The sequence below is a fragment of the Eptesicus fuscus genome, chromosome 7, assembly GCF_027574615.1.
Source record: "Eptesicus fuscus isolate TK198812 chromosome 7, DD_ASM_mEF_20220401, whole genome shotgun sequence".
NCBI classification, from domain to species: domain Eukaryota; kingdom Metazoa; phylum Chordata; class Mammalia; order Chiroptera; family Vespertilionidae; genus Eptesicus; species Eptesicus fuscus.
This window is the reverse complement of record NC_072479.1, coordinates 26062959-26080096: the sequence shown is the minus strand read 5'-3', so window position 1 is coordinate 26080096 and position 17138 is coordinate 26062959. Positions and strand designations below refer to the sequence as shown.

The window sequence follows — 17138 nt, the reverse complement described above, 5'->3', positions numbered from 1 at the left end:
GCAAATGTTTGGTACTAAATATTCTTACAACCTAAGTCTTAATTCAAATCCCAAATAAATACAATTTTTAAATTTTTAAAAAATATATTTTTATTGATTTCAGAGAGAAGAGAGAGAGAGAGAGAGAGAGAGAGGAGAGAGAGAGAGAGAGAGAGAGAGAGATCAATGATGAGAGAGAATCATCGATCGGCTGCCTCCTGCATGTCCCTCCCTGGGGATCAGGAGATCGAGCCCACAACCTGGGCATGTGCCCTGACCAAAAATCGAACTGTGGTCTACTGATTGGCACTCAACTACTGAACCACACTGGCGGGGGCCAAATAAATACAATTCTTTATTCCACTTGACCACTCTTAAACTTAACATACTTTTTCTTTCTAGTTTCTGTCTACTATTTTTGGTAATGATTGCAACAAGCAATTTTGTGGATTTAGATAAATAATACAGAAAATGAACAAACAGCACTTTAAATACCATGTGCTGGGCAAGATGTGACTTTCCTCTTATCAGGGTTTCTCAATCACAGCACTATTGACTGTTTGACTGAATAATTCTTTGTGAACTGTTCTCTGCATTGATGGCAATGCAGATGTTTAATAGCATTCTTTGCTTCTACGCACTAGATCCCAATAAAACCTCCTGGTTGTGACAATGGGAAATGTCTCTAGATATTACCAAATGTCCCCGAGGGAAGGAGGGCAGCAATAATTACCTCAGTTGAGAACCACTGCCCTATATTGCCATGTTGCAAAGACAAAATGTACACTTTCACAGAAATTACATGTTATTGTTTATGGTTCCAAAGTCACTAGTACTACATGTATAATACCTACATGTACAGATATGGAAATAGATACTATCAGCAGACTTAATGTTATTAATCTGATTGTTCATTCATCTTTAGTAAGTCATACTAAATTATATCCAGTTTACTTTGCATTTAGACACTGCATTAATAATGTCAGCAATATGGGGATACAAATAATTAAACTTTGACCAAAGAGAAGATTGTATTAAATTAGGAACAAGTGTTAAACACTCTGAGACTTGTTGCTTTCAGCTGAAAAAATGTCACTTTAATCATCAAATTGTGAAACTATAAGATTTTACTTAAGAAAACACAAGAATCTATAATTTTCTATATACTTCTAAGACATTAAAATATGCATATTGTGGACAAAAAAAGGAATACTGTAATAAATCTAACAGAAAATAACCTCAGGATGATCTGATTATAAATTCTTAACTGAGCAGGTCATGGTAGGTAGTCATGCCCCAGACTTTAACTTCTTTAGTGAAAGATTCATCTTTGCTCTAAGCGAGCTCTGCCCATTGTTTTTGTACATCTAGGTCAGTGGTCGGCAAACTCATTAGTCAACAGAGACAAATATCAACAGTACAATTGAAATTTCTTTTGAGAGCCAAATTTTTTTAATTTAAACTATATAGGTAGGTACATTATTATTAACTTAATTAGGGTACGTGGTATTTTGTGGAAGAGCCACACTCAAGGGGCCAAAGAGCCGCATGTGGCTCGCGAGCCACAGTTTGCTGACCACTGATCTAGGTTAACACAACTTTGAAATGCCTATTTTTTAGACCCCTGGAAGAGAGCACATAATCTAGTTAATTATTCTGTAATCCCTGCCTTGCTTTCTCCCACCTTCATATAATCTTCCTTGCTGTTCTTTCCTTAATTCCAAATGCAAAAAAGTAACCGCAAAATGTCCTGGGAAGCATTGTTCTGTCTACAGAGATCTTGCTTCCAGGTATATCTCTTTTTGGTTCAAATTAAACTCTAATAAATTCTTATAAAATTTTTCTACAGATTTGAATGTTTTCTGTCAATAGTACCAATTTGCACACAGAGGATAAAAGTATAATTTTAGACTAAAATGACATGACTAAAAAAACTACTCAAGTATTTCAACTGGCAAAAGAAATTATATATATAAGGTAATTTCAAAAGATGATTATTTTCTGTACCCAGGGATTAGGTTGAAAAGCAGAAGGAACTTTATAAAATCTAAAACATGACAAGAGACTTACTTTATCAAAATAACATCTCAGTTATAAAAATTTAATAGAATGGGGAAAATTTCACTTAAAAGACACCATATGCTATTGCTAATTCTCTTTTAGAGAATAATTTCTTTAAAGTGGTAGCTTCTTACTAAAGCAAAAGTAATGTTTATTTTTTCAGACGCATCTTGGATAAGTGAGTCAAAAAGGTTCTAATAAGAGTTTCAGAGCTGGAATGCAATTATAAGTTGTTCAGATTTCTCATTTATTCAGATAAGAAACCAAGGTGCAGAGAGTTAGTTCTACAATGATTATCCTATCTAATAATAGAGTAATATGCAAATTAACCATCACTCCACGACAAAATGGCGGCCCCCATAGCCACAAGATGGTGGCGCCCAGTCCCCTCAGCCCCGCTGCTGGAGTGTCTGGCCTGTCCGACCAGCAAACAGAGCCCGGAGAGCAGGGCATGGCGGCTTCCTTAGCGCGGCAGCGGGGAAGCCCCAGGCCCAGCAGACAGAGCCCAGACAGCAGGGCTTGGGGGCTTCCTTAGCGCAGCAGCGGGGAAGCCCCAGGCCCAGCAGACAGAGCCCAGACAACAGGGCTTGGGGGCTTCCTTAGCGCGGCAGCGGGGAAGCCCCAGGCCCAGCAGACAGAGCCCAGAGAGCAGGGCTTGGGGGCTTCCTTAGTGCGGCAGTGGCGGTGAAGTCCCCAGACATGGCAGACAGAGCCCAGACATCAGGGATTGGGGGCTTCTTTAGCAAGGTGGTGGTGGTAACACCCCCAGGCCCCGCAGACAGAGACCAGACAACAGGGCATGGGGCTTCCTTAGTGTGTCCGTGTCGGCAAAGCCCCCAGGCCTGGCAGACAGAGCATACTGCAGGGCATTGGGGCTTCCTTTGCATGGTGCATGGCAGCAGCAGGCAGAGAGCAGATAGCAGGGCATGGGGGCTTCATCTCCATGGCTGCAGCGAAACCCCCAGGCCCCGCAGAGAGCAGAGAACCACGGGGAGTGGGCCTAAGCCATCAGTAGGACATCCCCTGAGAGCTCCTGGATTGTAGAGGGTGCAGGTTGGGCTGAGGGACCCCCATGCACGAATTTCGTGCACCGGCCTCTAGTAAAATACATAATTATAAACCTACTAGAGGCCCGGTGCACGAAATTCGTGCACGGAGGGGGGTTGTCCCATAGCCCAGCCTGTACCCTCTCCAATCTGGGACCCCTCAAGGGATGTCCGACTGCCCGTTTAGGCCCGATCCCTGGGATCGGGCCTAAACGGGCAGTCGGACATCACTCTCATAATCCAGGACTGCTGGCTCCCAACTGCTTGCCTGCCTGCCTTCCTGATTGCCCCTAACTGCTTCTGCCTGCCAGCCTGATCACCCCCTAACCACTCTGCTGCCAGCCTGTTTGCCCCCAACTTCCCTCCTCTGCCGGCCTGGTCACCCCTAACTTCCCTCTCCTGCAGGGTTGATCACCTCCAACTGCCCTCCCTTGCAGGCTTGGTCCCTCTCAACTGCCCTCCCTTGCAGGCCAGGTGCCTCCCAACTTCCCCGTCCTGCTGGCCATCTTGTGGTGGCCATCCTGTGTCCACATGGGGGCAGGATCTTTGAACACATGGGGGCAGCTATATTGTGTGTTGCAGTGATGATCAATCTGCATAGTACTCTTTTATTAGATAGGATAGAGGCCTGGTACAGGCGTGGGGGCCAGCTGGTTTGCCCTGAAGGGTGTCCCTGATCAGGGTGGGGTTCCCTTGGGGCGTGGGACGGCCTGAGCAAGAGGCCTATGGTGGTTTGCAGGCAGGCCATGCCCCCTGGCAATGCAAGCGGAGGCCCTGGTATCTGGAATTTATTTTCCTTCTACAATTGAAACTTTGTAGCCTGGTGCGGAGCCAAGCCTGGGGCTCCCTCCAAGGCCCGAAGCCGTTTGTGTTGGGGTTATAATTGAAACTTTGTTGCCTTAAGCGGGTGGGCCCGGCCAGGGTGTGTGGAAAGCTTTGCTTCCCCTGTTGCCAGCAGCAACCCTGGCCTGCTCTCTCAAGCTCCATTCTGCCACCATTTGTTTGAATTTGTTTACCTTCTATAATTGAAACTTTGTAGCTTGAGTGGAGGCTTAGGCCTGCAACGGCTGGCAGAAAGCTTGGCTTCCTCTGTTACCTAGGAAACCTTGCTCTCTGTGGCTGTAGCCATCTTGGTTTGGGTTAATTTGCATACTCGCTCTGATTGGATGGTGGGCGTGGCTTGTGGGTGTGTTGGAGGTATGGTCAATTTGCATATTTGTCTATTATTAGATAAGATTATAGGTTTAAAAGTCTATATTCTGATAAATTGATTGAGCAATGTTTAAAATCTCTAATGCAGAGAATGAATGCTGTGAACCCACTACTGTCACTATAATAATAAAAAAAAGTTAATTTTTCATACAACAAATATTTACTGAACCTCTATTGTGTGCCAGGAACTGTTATAGGCTTATAAACAAAAGTTTTGTATCTATTTGTTACTTTACAATTTTAAAATTACTTTCTTATACAAGAGCATCTGGCCTTCAAATAATCATCCTGAAGCAACCAGGTTAAGTATTGTCATTTCCATATTACAGATGATGTAACGGAAGCATAGAGGTTAAAAACAAGATTCTGGACAAGATTCTGGGTCTGTGCTTGAAACTACAGTAGACTAAATAGATTCAAATTTTGACTTTCCCACCTGCTCCCAGGCATGTAACTGAGCCGCCCTGTGGCCTAGTTTCCTATGTGAAGAACTGGGAGAATATGACCTATTTTATAAGTGTCCTGCGGATAAAACAAGATAATATACATAAAGTTTTCAGAACAGTGCACATAGAAAACGGGTTTATCCTCATTATATCATTATTACTATTCGCCTATTGTTATAATATATTTCTAAGGCTTACCGTAATTTGATATTTTCAAAATCTTTGATTTTTAATTCAGTGATTTCTTTTTGTCTCTCTAATTCTTGAGACACTTTTTTTAGTTTTATCAAAAGTGAAGCGAGAGAGTCATCTTGTTCTGCTACTGTCTGTTCCATCTCAGCCAGACGAATAAAATGCTTGTTGGTAGGAACTGGAGTAGGAGGCTGTTTTAGTAAATCCTATGAAATGTGAATAAATTAGCTATAAACATGTATAACTCAATGCAACGCTTATTCCATAATTTTAATGTATTCCTCAAATAATCAAAAATAATATCCAATCTAAAATTTAATAGGCAATGAAAGCTTAAAGAAAATATTTAATAGAGATCGGGTTCTTTGTATTCCCAGTATCTAGTAAAGTCCCTACATGTAGTGAAGTATCAAGAAATGTGGATTGAATTAATGAGTTCATGGATGATAAGATTTGCATATTAGGAGATGAAAGATCATTTCACACACACAGAAGACAAAGATCAGCTCCAAGTATAAGCTGAATTCAGAACATGAAAATGAGTTATAAGCAAATTTTGAAAAAGAACGACTGAGGTCAGATCATGGAAGGCTTTGAGTATATGGCTACAGAATTTAAACAAGATTTTAAAAGCATCAGTCTAGGGAGAAGAATGATCAGAGCTATGTTTTTAGAAGATTATTCTGGCAAAAAATAAAAAATAGGGTGGCTTCTATTCCCTTCACCCCCCCCCAAAAAAAGAGAGCAAAATTTTCAAGTACATGATCTCAAAAATCTGTAAAGAGTAAGTTCTTAGACTCTTACCCAAGCTGTTTGTTTGAATTTATTGAGTGAACTATCAGCCTGTAGTTCTAATTTATGATGAAGAATATGAAGGTCTTCTTCATGTTTCTTAACAATTTCTCTTTGCTCCTGTTTTATAGAAAATCAAATATATAACTTAAATTATGATTTAAATAAATTCACATTAGAATCTTAAATATTTGTTGTCTTTAATCTTCCAAAACCCCTGATAGGGAAGGAACAATATCTGTATGCATATATTTACACCAGTATGCCAATTTTCACTGGCACACAATTTAAGTTGACAAGTCCGGCCTTAGATCATAATTTAATCTTAATATTAGAATAGTATGTACCAATCATCTTTTAACTTGTTTTTAGAAAATTATTTTTAAGTTTTTAAATGCAGATTTCCTCTGTCCACCACCACCAAAGTTCTAGCAAATCTGATTTCACTTATTACTACTAGTGAGAGATTTCTAACTTTCTGACCTATAAATTCAACTGGTATTTTTCAATATCATGGTTTCTCCATGACAGCTATTCCTGATTTAGTCAATCCATATGGGAAAGATTCACATATATAAACTGCCATTTTTCTGACAGATCTGTAATCTAATCACGTGAAAGTGATAAATCCTAAATAGAGTCATTAGAAAGGCAAGAAATGCACTACCACTTCAGGGCAGAATAATATTTGCATTAGATAGATAGATGATTAATAGATAGCTAGCTAGATAGATAGATAGATATTAAATAAATAAATAAATAAATTACCTCTCTGGCTTTTTCCAGAAGTCGCTGATACTTCTTTAACACGTCTTCCTTCTGATTCAGCCTTGCTTGCATGTTTGCAATAGTCTGCTGAGCAATTTTCAATGTGTGATAGGACTGTGGCTCTACCTCTTTTCTGCCTAGTTCAGCTATAAGCTTTTCTCGTTCTGCAGTGGCAGGTAAACGAAGCCTGAGTTCGTTGATTACTTTGTCTCTTGACAAAATATTTTGCTCTGCTAACCGTAAAGCAGAGTCTTTTTCTTTTAGCTTCTGCAATGATCAAATCATATTATTAAAGTATATTTTTTCTTTTAAAATGTTTCATCGGAATTTTAAATTAGTTGCAAGTTCAGAGAGGAGTTTCCCTTTATTTTTCACAACATACTTAGCCCAAAGATATTAATAATGTTAAACTGATATTTTTATGTGACAGCTAAGTTATCTGTATGCACATTTTAGTTGTAAGACTACTGCATGTGTTAAGAAACAATTATTATGAAAATGAAATTTAAGGTACTTTATTTAGATGTTATAGTTTTAGAACTAGAATTGTATGGTGGTGCTAAATTTAGAAAAAAACTGTAATAAATTGTTCCTCTTACTTCGGCCCATTGACTATCAGAGCACTAGAAGAATAATTTATAAAACAGCTGGGCATAAAAATTGGAACTTTACTGGCTCAAGTTAATAAATCACTATTATAAAATCTGTGGTTTATGAAAACAAAATAGAAAAGAAAGTGTTGCCTATTCAATAGGATTAAGGCAGATATTTTAAATGAAGTAACTCAATGAAAATTCACATAAATGATAAATCTTATAATTACTGAAGAAAATCTAAGTTTCCTCAATTGACTGAAAATATGCAATTTTACTAGCAAAATTATTTTTAAATGTGTTTACAATTAATAGGTTTAGATGTAAACTAAGATGAAAATCATATTCAGTTTATATTACTTTCCATATAATTTAATAAAGAAGATATTTGATCCTCTTAATCAAGTTGTAGGCCTAGATTAAAGAAAGAAGTAATTTCTAGCTCTCCTTCAAACCTTTTAACCACCCACAAAAGAAATTAACTGAAACTGATTCAGAGTGTACAACATACACTTCAAATAAGGCTGCAAACAATTCTTGATCATACAAAAGAAGGTAATATATTGCTCATAAAACTACAATCAAATGTTCTTTTGTTTCAATGCAACTGATTAGTGTGCCCCAAAGTAACAAGTAGTAATTAAATGAATAATTAATTCTAATTAGCCATATCTGTTTTTCTTTATTGCCTATTAGAAGCATTATGGGAGAGTAGAAAAGGAGGGTGGAACTAGCAACAGATTCATCATTCTATACATCGTCCTCATTAAAATATATTACACATGTAGAAAATTCTACATACCCAAAATATACTAATCAAAACGCAAATTTTTCTAATTACCTCCTCTAGTGATTTACAAGTCGCCCGTGTTTCTAGAATTACTCGAACATTCTCCTTAATTTTTCTTAGAGCAATCTCAAGTTGATTTGGAAGGGGCAAGCTGGGGTCTGGCATTGATCCTGTAACATCTTCAAACTATTAAAAATAGCATTAAAATAAAACAGTTGTAGCATTGAAGGAAAGAACATTAATTTTTACAACTATATGATCAGACATGGTTAAAGCCCACTTATATTTGAAATATAAAAAGATAGCAAATTAAAATTCCATCTGACATTAGAAAACATTTATATGGCTAACATTATAGGCCATGCTACAGAGTAGCAAATAGGATTAATCACTCAGACCTTCTGTGCTGCATTTAGTATTTCATTTTGCTGACGGTCAAAAATGTCTAGTTGACGTTCCAGCTCAACTTCTCTTTGATCCCAGGCCATTTCTCTTTCTTCATGAAACTGAAAAAAGATATTTTGCATCAAACATACATAGAAACACTCACCAAGCAAATAACAGGAGTTTTTACATACATTTTCTTATTTAATTCCAACAACAAACCTTTGAGGTCACTACTATAATTTTATGGGGAAAAGAAGCAAACTCTAGAGAGGTAAAGTACTTTGCCATCAAAGAGATAGGCAGATATGGAGTCAGGATTTTAATCCATCAATGCAATCATCTATTCATCCATCTATCCACCTATCTACCCAAAATATATTTAATGACGTACTATATGACAATCACTATTCTAGGCAATGCAAGCATAACAGTAAACAAAGCCAAGTCCCGCAGCCCCTCACCCCAGCCGGCCCTGGCCCTGATTGGTCTCTCCCACCCCCATCAAGGGTGGGGCAGCTGGCTAACCCCCCCCCCCCCCCCCCCCCCCCCCCCCCCCCCCCGTATAGGCCTGCCCCACCCAGATTGGCCCGAAGCCCCTCCCCCTGGCAGGCCCTGCCCCTGATTGCTGCCACAGATGGGCCCCAACCACCCCATTTGGGGGCGGGGCTGGCTGGCCAACCTCCTGCAGCCCCTCCCCCGACCTGGCCACACTGCAGATCAGCCCCCCCATACCAATCAGGGGCAGGGCCGACTGGCCAACCACCCATGGCCCCTCCCCCAGGTCACTGACCCCCAATAGGTCCCCATCCCAATCGGGGGCGGGGGGGGGGGGGGGGGGGGGTTGGGCCCACTAGCCAACCATCCTCAGCCCCTTCTCCCAGCCGGCCCAGCCCTGATCAGGCCCCTATCAGGGCGGGCTGGCCAGCCAACCCCGCCATCTCCTCCTCCCGACAGGTCTGGCCCCAATCTGCCCGATTGGGACCCGGCCAGCCAGATCCCCCACCCTCTAGTTTCAACATAAATAAATATGCATTTGTATAATGGTTTAGAAAACAGAAATTAGAATATTTTATACCATAATAATGGAAGCTAAATTCAAGTAGGAGAGTGATGTAGTCACTTATACAATGTTCTTAGGTTTAAAATCTTAGCAAGAGCCAAGCTAAGTGGTTGCTTAGTGGTTGAGCATGGACCTATGAATCAGGAGGCCATGGTTCGATTCTCGGTCAGGGCACATGCCCAGAGTTGTTGGAGGCAGCCAATTCTCGCTCATCATTGGTGTTTCTATCTCTCCCTTCCTCTCTGAAATCAATAAAAAAATATTTTTAAAAAGAAAATCTTAGCAACAAAACATCAAAATAAATATAAAATGAAACCTTGTTCTGCTGTACAATTTCTTCCTCCAGACTGCTGATTGTATGCTCATATTCAGAAATTATATTATTCAAATATTTTATTTCTTCTTTATCCTTGACTAATTCTCGATTTAATTTAAGCTCTTGAAGACGGAGTTCTTCTATTTTCATATGCCAACTGATTACCTAAAGATTTATAAATTATGTCAATGCTATATAAATAAATATTTCTCCACATCCTAATGATTTTAATTCAAATTAATAGACCCTATAATAAAATAAAATATAAAATTATTTTGGTGTCCCCAAAAAATGTATATACACTTTAACAGCTGATAGCTCAGTTTTGAAAATGAAATGTACTTTAATAAACAATGCGTTTATAATGATTCAAAGTATGTGTATACATTTTTTTGGGCCACCCTATATTTCTAGCCTAGAGAATAAAGTTTAGTTGCAAGGTAATTATTTTTCATTTACTTTCTTCAAATAAAGGTAAAACCAAAATTATATTAAAAGTACATGCAGGCCTAATACTTATAAATTTTAAACAAATAATGATTACAAAGAGTAGAATTCAATTGATAAGCACTATAATGCTTAAAAATTATAATTAGTATTTTATTAATATATATAAACTTCTTAAGAGTATTTAAAATTCTTTGTTATTTTAAAACTTAAGTACTTCTACTAAAACCATTGCTTAGAAGAATCTCATTTAATTTTTACAAATAGACATTCAAGTAGGCAAAACCCCTAATTTATAAATTCTAAATTAATAAATTAAAATACATGTTAAATGTTTCTCATACAGGAACATATGAAGAACTTAAAATTATGTAACTCTTCTGGAAATACTGAAGTTAAAAATCACTGTTTTACCTTTTGGGCTCCCCGAGCATCCTTTAAAGTGCTTACTAACTCTTCTAGCCCCTTTAACTTTAATTCCATCTCCATTGTTTTGTTCTCCATATTTCTGTGTTCTTGTAGAGAATTTTTCATTTCTTGCATTATCTTCAGTTTGTCATTTTGTAACTGAATCATTGTCTTAGAGAACTTCTCCTGCTGTGCCAAAGGCAAAGCTCCACTGAACTGGCGTCGCAGAGACTGAATTGTCTGGCGCAGATGTTTTGCTCTGTTTCTCCCCTCCAAACGGGCATAATAGAGAGCCTGTTCTTTTTCATCCAGTTTCTGTTCTAAGCGCAAATTATAGGCCTCCATCTTCTGCAGTTTTGATGTGACAGACTCCAACTTACCAAGAGCAGTAACCTCACTAATTTGAAGAGAGACAAGGTGTTGGTGCAACTTGGCAATTAGTGCCTTTTCGTCCGATTGTGCCTAATATAAAAAATACATATATTTGTACCAAGTTTCAAGTTTTTCTTATGAAATTTATCATGGATTTAATATCATAATTTACTAAACATTTAAAAGTGTGCTACATGAGATCCTATAAAAATCTAACCTTGCTTTAATACAAATTACCAAAAAATGAAAAAGCAAAAAACAGAATCAAATAGGTGTAAAATCCAAATCTGGCAGCTGGCTAAGTAACAGTTGGAATATCACGGTGTTTTTTTTTTTAACTTCTATATGTAAACTATAATACTGATGTGTACAATGTTATTCACTATTTGTACTTGACAGATCAACTCAGGGATCCTCACACATTTCTTTTTATTTTTTATTTATTAATTCTTTTTTAAAAATCTATTTCTTTATTGATTTCAGAGAGGAAGAGAGAAGGAGAGAGAGACAGAAACATCAATGATGAGAGAGAATCATTGATCAGCTGCCTCCTACATGCTCCCTACTGGGCATTGAGCCCACAACCCAGGTATATGCCCTTGGCCGGAATTGAACCTGGGACCCTTCAGTCCCCAGGCTGATGCTCTATCCACTGAGCCAAGCCAGCCAGGGCATTTTTTATTAATTCTTAAAAAAACATAATGTGAGAATATGTGAAAAGCTACATAAAGCTACAAGAGAAAATATTGTTATGAAAGGCTTACTATTTCTCCTCACCGTCTTAACTTTGATCAGCAGTCAGCACAATGCATTTATAGGCATTTAAATGCTTTTCTGTATTATGGTTTTTTGCATTAAGTTGCAAACTAATCAGATTATAATTAACGAGAATATGAGCCTCTATTTGATATATTCTTTAATTAAAACTATAAAATCATCCCAATATCTAATGTGAATTTAGAAAAAAGAAAAAAAATCTATATATAAGAGCCAACACTGTACATACCTGATAGTCTAACAGTTGCGTTCTGATGGACTCTACTTCCTTTTCCCTGGACTGTTGTTGTACATTCAAAATTTCAACTTGCCTTTTGGCAATGTCAGAAATCTCTCTCAGTCTAGGAAGTAATATTTCAGAAACAATTAGGTACATTTTCTAAGGAAATAAATACCAGGATTTCAAATTTTTAGAGCCTTGGAAAAGCCATTAGATTCCATCATCTCTTCTTTGTATGAAATACTAAAGCAAAATTTCCTAAGTTGTTTCATGAAACAGAATGCCCGGAGAGGTTAACATGTGTTTTATGGAAAAACTCCATTTTCAACACCCCTCCTCCCTTGAAAATTCATAATACACAGTATCGTATTAAATGTTCTGAGAAGTTTTAAAATAAAAATTATCTGAAACTATACATATATAGCATTTTCCAAATGTATGTGGCCAATAAAAGGGGGGGGGGCTTTATGGTAATTTATTAGATTTCCTATATGACTAGTATGAGAAGACTACACAGGTAAAGTAAAATGCATTTTACTGTAGGTTGAAATAATTTTAGTTCTGTGTGACAGATAACTTAGGTTTCCTCATATTGATTAGAAGTTCTCAATGACAGTTCTATAAGTTTTGATTAATTAAAATATAATAATTAATTAAAATGAATAATATAAGTTTATTTCAAAAGGTAAGGTGTATGAGGTGAAAGAATTAAAAAGAAGTATTTTTCACAGTGAAAATGGTTAGAAATGACTGATATTCCCAAAAGGATATCAAAGCTCCAAAAAATGGCTATAACTATGAAAGGCTATAAAACTTTTTTCACTAATTATTTGTACTTGACAGATCAACTCAGGGATCCTCACACTTTTCTTTTTATTTATTTATTTATTTATTTATTTATTTATTTACTTTTCTTTTTTATTTATTTATTTATTTATTTATATTTTTTATTTAATTTATTGGGATGACACTGGTTAACAAAATTATATAGGTCTCAGGTGTACAATTAAGTAAGACATCATCTGTATGTTGTATCGTGTGTTCACCACTCCAAGTGGGATCCTCACACTTTTTCAATGAAGTAACGCATGATTACAAAGGAGAGTGAATACATAGCATCTACCTGGCACATAGTATTTACACCTTACATATATTTTGTGTTCTAAGCAAACAAACTGTTTCCACACGTAAAATGAAAATAACAATGTTACTTCATGTTAGTAAGTGTAATTGTATGAGTTAATACCTGTTTAATACCTAGCACAGTATACATAGTAGATACCCAAAACTGAATCAAAATCTGAAATGTTTCATTATATTTTTACAGTAACCTTCTAAACAGATTAAAGACGTACTATTTCTTCCTTAATAAAGTGAAAAAACTTAAGTTTAAATAAATTAATGGTCCTCCCCCCAAAATATTTAATATGCAAAAGAACTACTTAATATTATTTAACCATATTCTTTTAAAAGGAAACCAGTATTAATTGCCACTAAGAATATTACCCCTGTACCACTTTAATTAGGTTCCTTAAAGACAAATTAGAATAGACACATCTACTCAAATGACCAGAAAGTTTACTTGCACTCACTTTGACACTTCCACTTTTAGTTCCATTTCATTCTTCTCTAATTCTAGAATCCGTTGTCTATCAGCATCACTTACTGTCTTGCTCACACTATCAGCTAATTCGTCTCTTAACATCTGTTCCACCTTCTGTGCTTCCAAGTTGATTTTGGTAAGCTAAGAAAAAATAACAAAAAATGTTCAGATATATCAGCTTTTGAAGAGATTTTCCCTTTTTTGTTATTTTTAAAATTTATCTTTATTGTTAAAAGTATTACATATGCCCCTTTTTTCCCTATTAACCCCCTCCATCATGCACCCACCCCCCCAAAAAAAAAAGTTTTTCCCTTTTAATTTAGCTTTAGCATACTGCAGTCCTCTTTACTTTGCATTACCAGATACTGAAGTGAGTGTGAGGTATTAAGAATAGATTGAAAAGGGTAAAAAGGGAAAGAGTCAGAAACAAATTATGCAAACTCTGATTATGCACTAACCCACCCAAAGTCATTTACGTTAGGCAGCTCACAATCCAATGACATCAGAATTTCTGATATTCTTAATTTGCTAGGAATGCAGTACACTCATTATATTTTACTTCCATTATATAACCTATAAGTAAATCTAAATGAGTTAAAGTCTTAATATATATTTAGTGACAGTAAAATAAACAACACCATGCTTTAAAAATTATACTAATTCTCAAGGTAAAACAAATGTTACATGAATGCTACTTCATCATAAATTGTTGAATTTTTGTAAACTGTATTTATTGCCATCCACTTTAATTATTCTGAACATGTCAAAAAAGTCTAAAACCTCGTATCTACAATAATAAAAGATTGTAAGATGCAAATTGACCATACCTTCGCAACGCCCACCAGCCAATCAGGAGTATGCAGATTAACCCAACAAAGATGGCGGGTTAATTTGCATACGCAGGTGCCGAGTGGCCAGGGGCGGGGCGGGACGGCGACACAGGCGTTCCACACCGCCCCAGCCGCTCTGGGCCTCTGGGCAGTGTGGGAAGGCAGAAAGGTGGCTGGCTGCGGGCCAGAACGAAAAGGCGGCTCTAGCCAGAGCCAATGTGGTGCCAACAGCCAGGGGAAGGAAGGCCCATTCTTACACGAGTCTTTGTGCATCAGGCCTCTAGTTAGAATATAAAGTCCCTGAGAGCATGGCTTACTGTTTGCAGTATTTTGTTTCCTGCTATAACTCCAGCCCCTATGCAGTGTCTGGAATGAAATAGGCACTCAATAAATATTTGTTAAATGAATGGGTGGTAGTGGAAAGGCATTCCATTATTAAGCAAATAAACTTTTTTGCATATTAAATCTAATCATGTAATGCTATTGAGAAATAAAAACTCATTCACAAAAATATTTGCTTTCTTTATAAACATTTAAAAACATCTTTTATTTTTATCCATTACATAAAACACAAGCAGTATATGAATATGCTACTTCAGAGATACAAACAAACCTCTTACATCATACCATGTCTATCATGATTAATTCCTTATTTTCCAATTACATGATAAAAATGATAACATCGAACCTCAGCAAATTTGGTTTCCAATTCAAAATTACGTTCTTCCATCTGTTTTAATGAAGTCTTTATGTGTTCATACATTTTCTGAGAATGTTCAGCCCGCTGCCTTTCATTTAATTCCTTCATCTCTAGCATAGTGATTTTTTTTGAAATAGAAGCAATCTCACTGTTGGTTATTGATTTCTTTGTCTTATCCATGTTAGATTCATTTCCTGTATACAACAATATTTAAGTTAATCTTATGCTGTTGTTATCAAAATTATATTCTAGATATTTTAGACATTATGTTCAAGGGATAACACATGAGGCTTTTAAATTATGACAGATCCAGATCCCAGTCATAGCTCTGTTATTTCCTGTTTACCTGCTGCCTATCCCATTTAGTCTCTCTGGCATTAACATTCTTCATCATTCAAATGATAACAAAAATTATTCCTCGCCCTAACTGGTTTGGCTCAGTGGATAGATAGTTTCAACCACAGACTAAAAGGTCCTGGGTTCGATTCCAATCAAGGGCACATACATTGGTTGCAGGTTCAATCCTTGGTTCTGGTTGGGGTGTTTGTGGGAGACAACCAATCAATGTGTCTCTGCCATCAATGTTTCTATCTCTGTCTCTTTCCCTCCCTCATACTCTCTAAAAATCGATAGAAAAATATTCTCGAGTGAGGATAAATAAAAGAAAAAATTCCTCATGGAGTTATTGAAATATAAAAGGTATACTGTAGATAGTGTCATAGGCAGAGAATCAAAAAAAGGGAAAATACGTATATTTTGTTAACTAAAAGGAGAAAAACTCTATAGTAAGCAATTCAATAAAACAACACTATTTTTTGAATATAAATGCAGACTTTATTTTAAAGTCTCATGGAGTCAAACTGAAAGTAAAATACGAAGCCATATGATTTAGGGATCTCACCAAATATCTTCTTTAACTATGAGTATTACTTGGCCTTTGTAAACATCTAATATCAAGTATTTTAAATTATTGTATTGGTTATTAATCTAATAAATATGGATATTTATGCATATATGTATATCTAATATTATGTAATACATATATGATATGGCTTGTCTTTGGACATAAAAGTCTGTGGTTAAATCAAATGAGAACAAAATAAAAAAAATTTACCATGCGAAGGCATCACATAGGATTACCATTAGTTACTTAGTTGTTTTTTGAAAAGGAGAAAACTAATACTTTTGATTTGCATAACCCACATACTCCAGGGGGGGAAAAACACACAAATTTGGTACAGCGTTTTATTTTTTTGGAGAATCAATTAATCAAATATTCAGCGAAATCAATTATTTTAAGGAACTAAGCAGTGATTCATAACACTAATAATAAGCTTGAGTTTTAGAAATGAATTTGCTCAAAGACATATATATTTAAAACAAAAAATAAACAGTTTTGGTATCTGCCTCAGTTTTAAGAAGCACTTCATTTTGTTCTGTATGTATCTTTAAACATATGAATTTAGAATAGCTACTGTAAGCAGTGATCAAATAACTAACAGTAACAGTTTACTGAAGAACTAAAAGTGTTAGTAAATCAGTCCAGGCAACCCTCAACACCATGAATGAAAGAAAAAAATGCTCTAAATATAAGTATACAAAGAACATAAAACCCTTTCTCCATTCATTTCTGTGCCAAACTATGATCATGAAGAGAGGCAGGCCACAGGGGCTGCAGATTAGCCATGCGTACATTCTTGTGTTTGGAGTTTTCTTAGAGAGAGGGGGTAGTCCACACAACCCAACATCAACAAACTCCTGGATAATAAAACCTAATAAAGTGACACTTTTAAACAAAGATATAACAACAGAAATTAAGAAAAGCTTTTAAACTTCCACGACATAAAGCCATGTATGGGAGAGATGAAGGTATTTGAAAATAAAAAATTTCTAAAGATATTCAGACCTTATTAAAAAGAAATAGGGTAAAAGAAACAGAAAACTTACTAATATTTTATGTAATACACTTTTTTATATCTTAAATGGTATCTTCTGTCACGTAGAAGCTACATGGAAATCAATTTACTTCAAATCTCTTAATGAATTAAAAATTACATTTCTAAAAGTAGTTTATTTTAGACTTCCCATTGTTAGGTCTCTGTAAACTACATATCTCAGTTACCAATATAATAACACAGC

At 36.4% G+C, this 17138-nt stretch overlaps 1 protein-coding gene across 1 annotated transcript in view; it reads right to left on the bottom strand.

Moving 5' to 3' along the window:
- CEP290 (centrosomal protein 290) overlaps positions 1-17138 on the bottom strand; it is a 119513-nt gene that overhangs the window by 41493 nt on the left and 60882 nt on the right. The window contains exons 27-36 of the mRNA XM_054718811.1: positions 14988-15193; positions 13459-13610; positions 11876-11987; positions 10504-10959; positions 9643-9807; positions 8278-8385; positions 7931-8065; positions 6497-6763; positions 5741-5848; positions 4943-5142 (exon numbers count right to left, since the gene is read on the bottom strand). Coding sequence (XP_054574786.1) covers positions 4943-5142; positions 5741-5848; positions 6497-6763; positions 7931-8065; positions 8278-8385; positions 9643-9807; positions 10504-10959; positions 11876-11987; positions 13459-13610; positions 14988-15193 — 1909 coding nt within the window. The remainder of the gene's footprint in view (positions 1-4942; positions 5143-5740; positions 5849-6496; positions 6764-7930; positions 8066-8277; positions 8386-9642; positions 9808-10503; positions 10960-11875; positions 11988-13458; positions 13611-14987; positions 15194-17138) is intronic.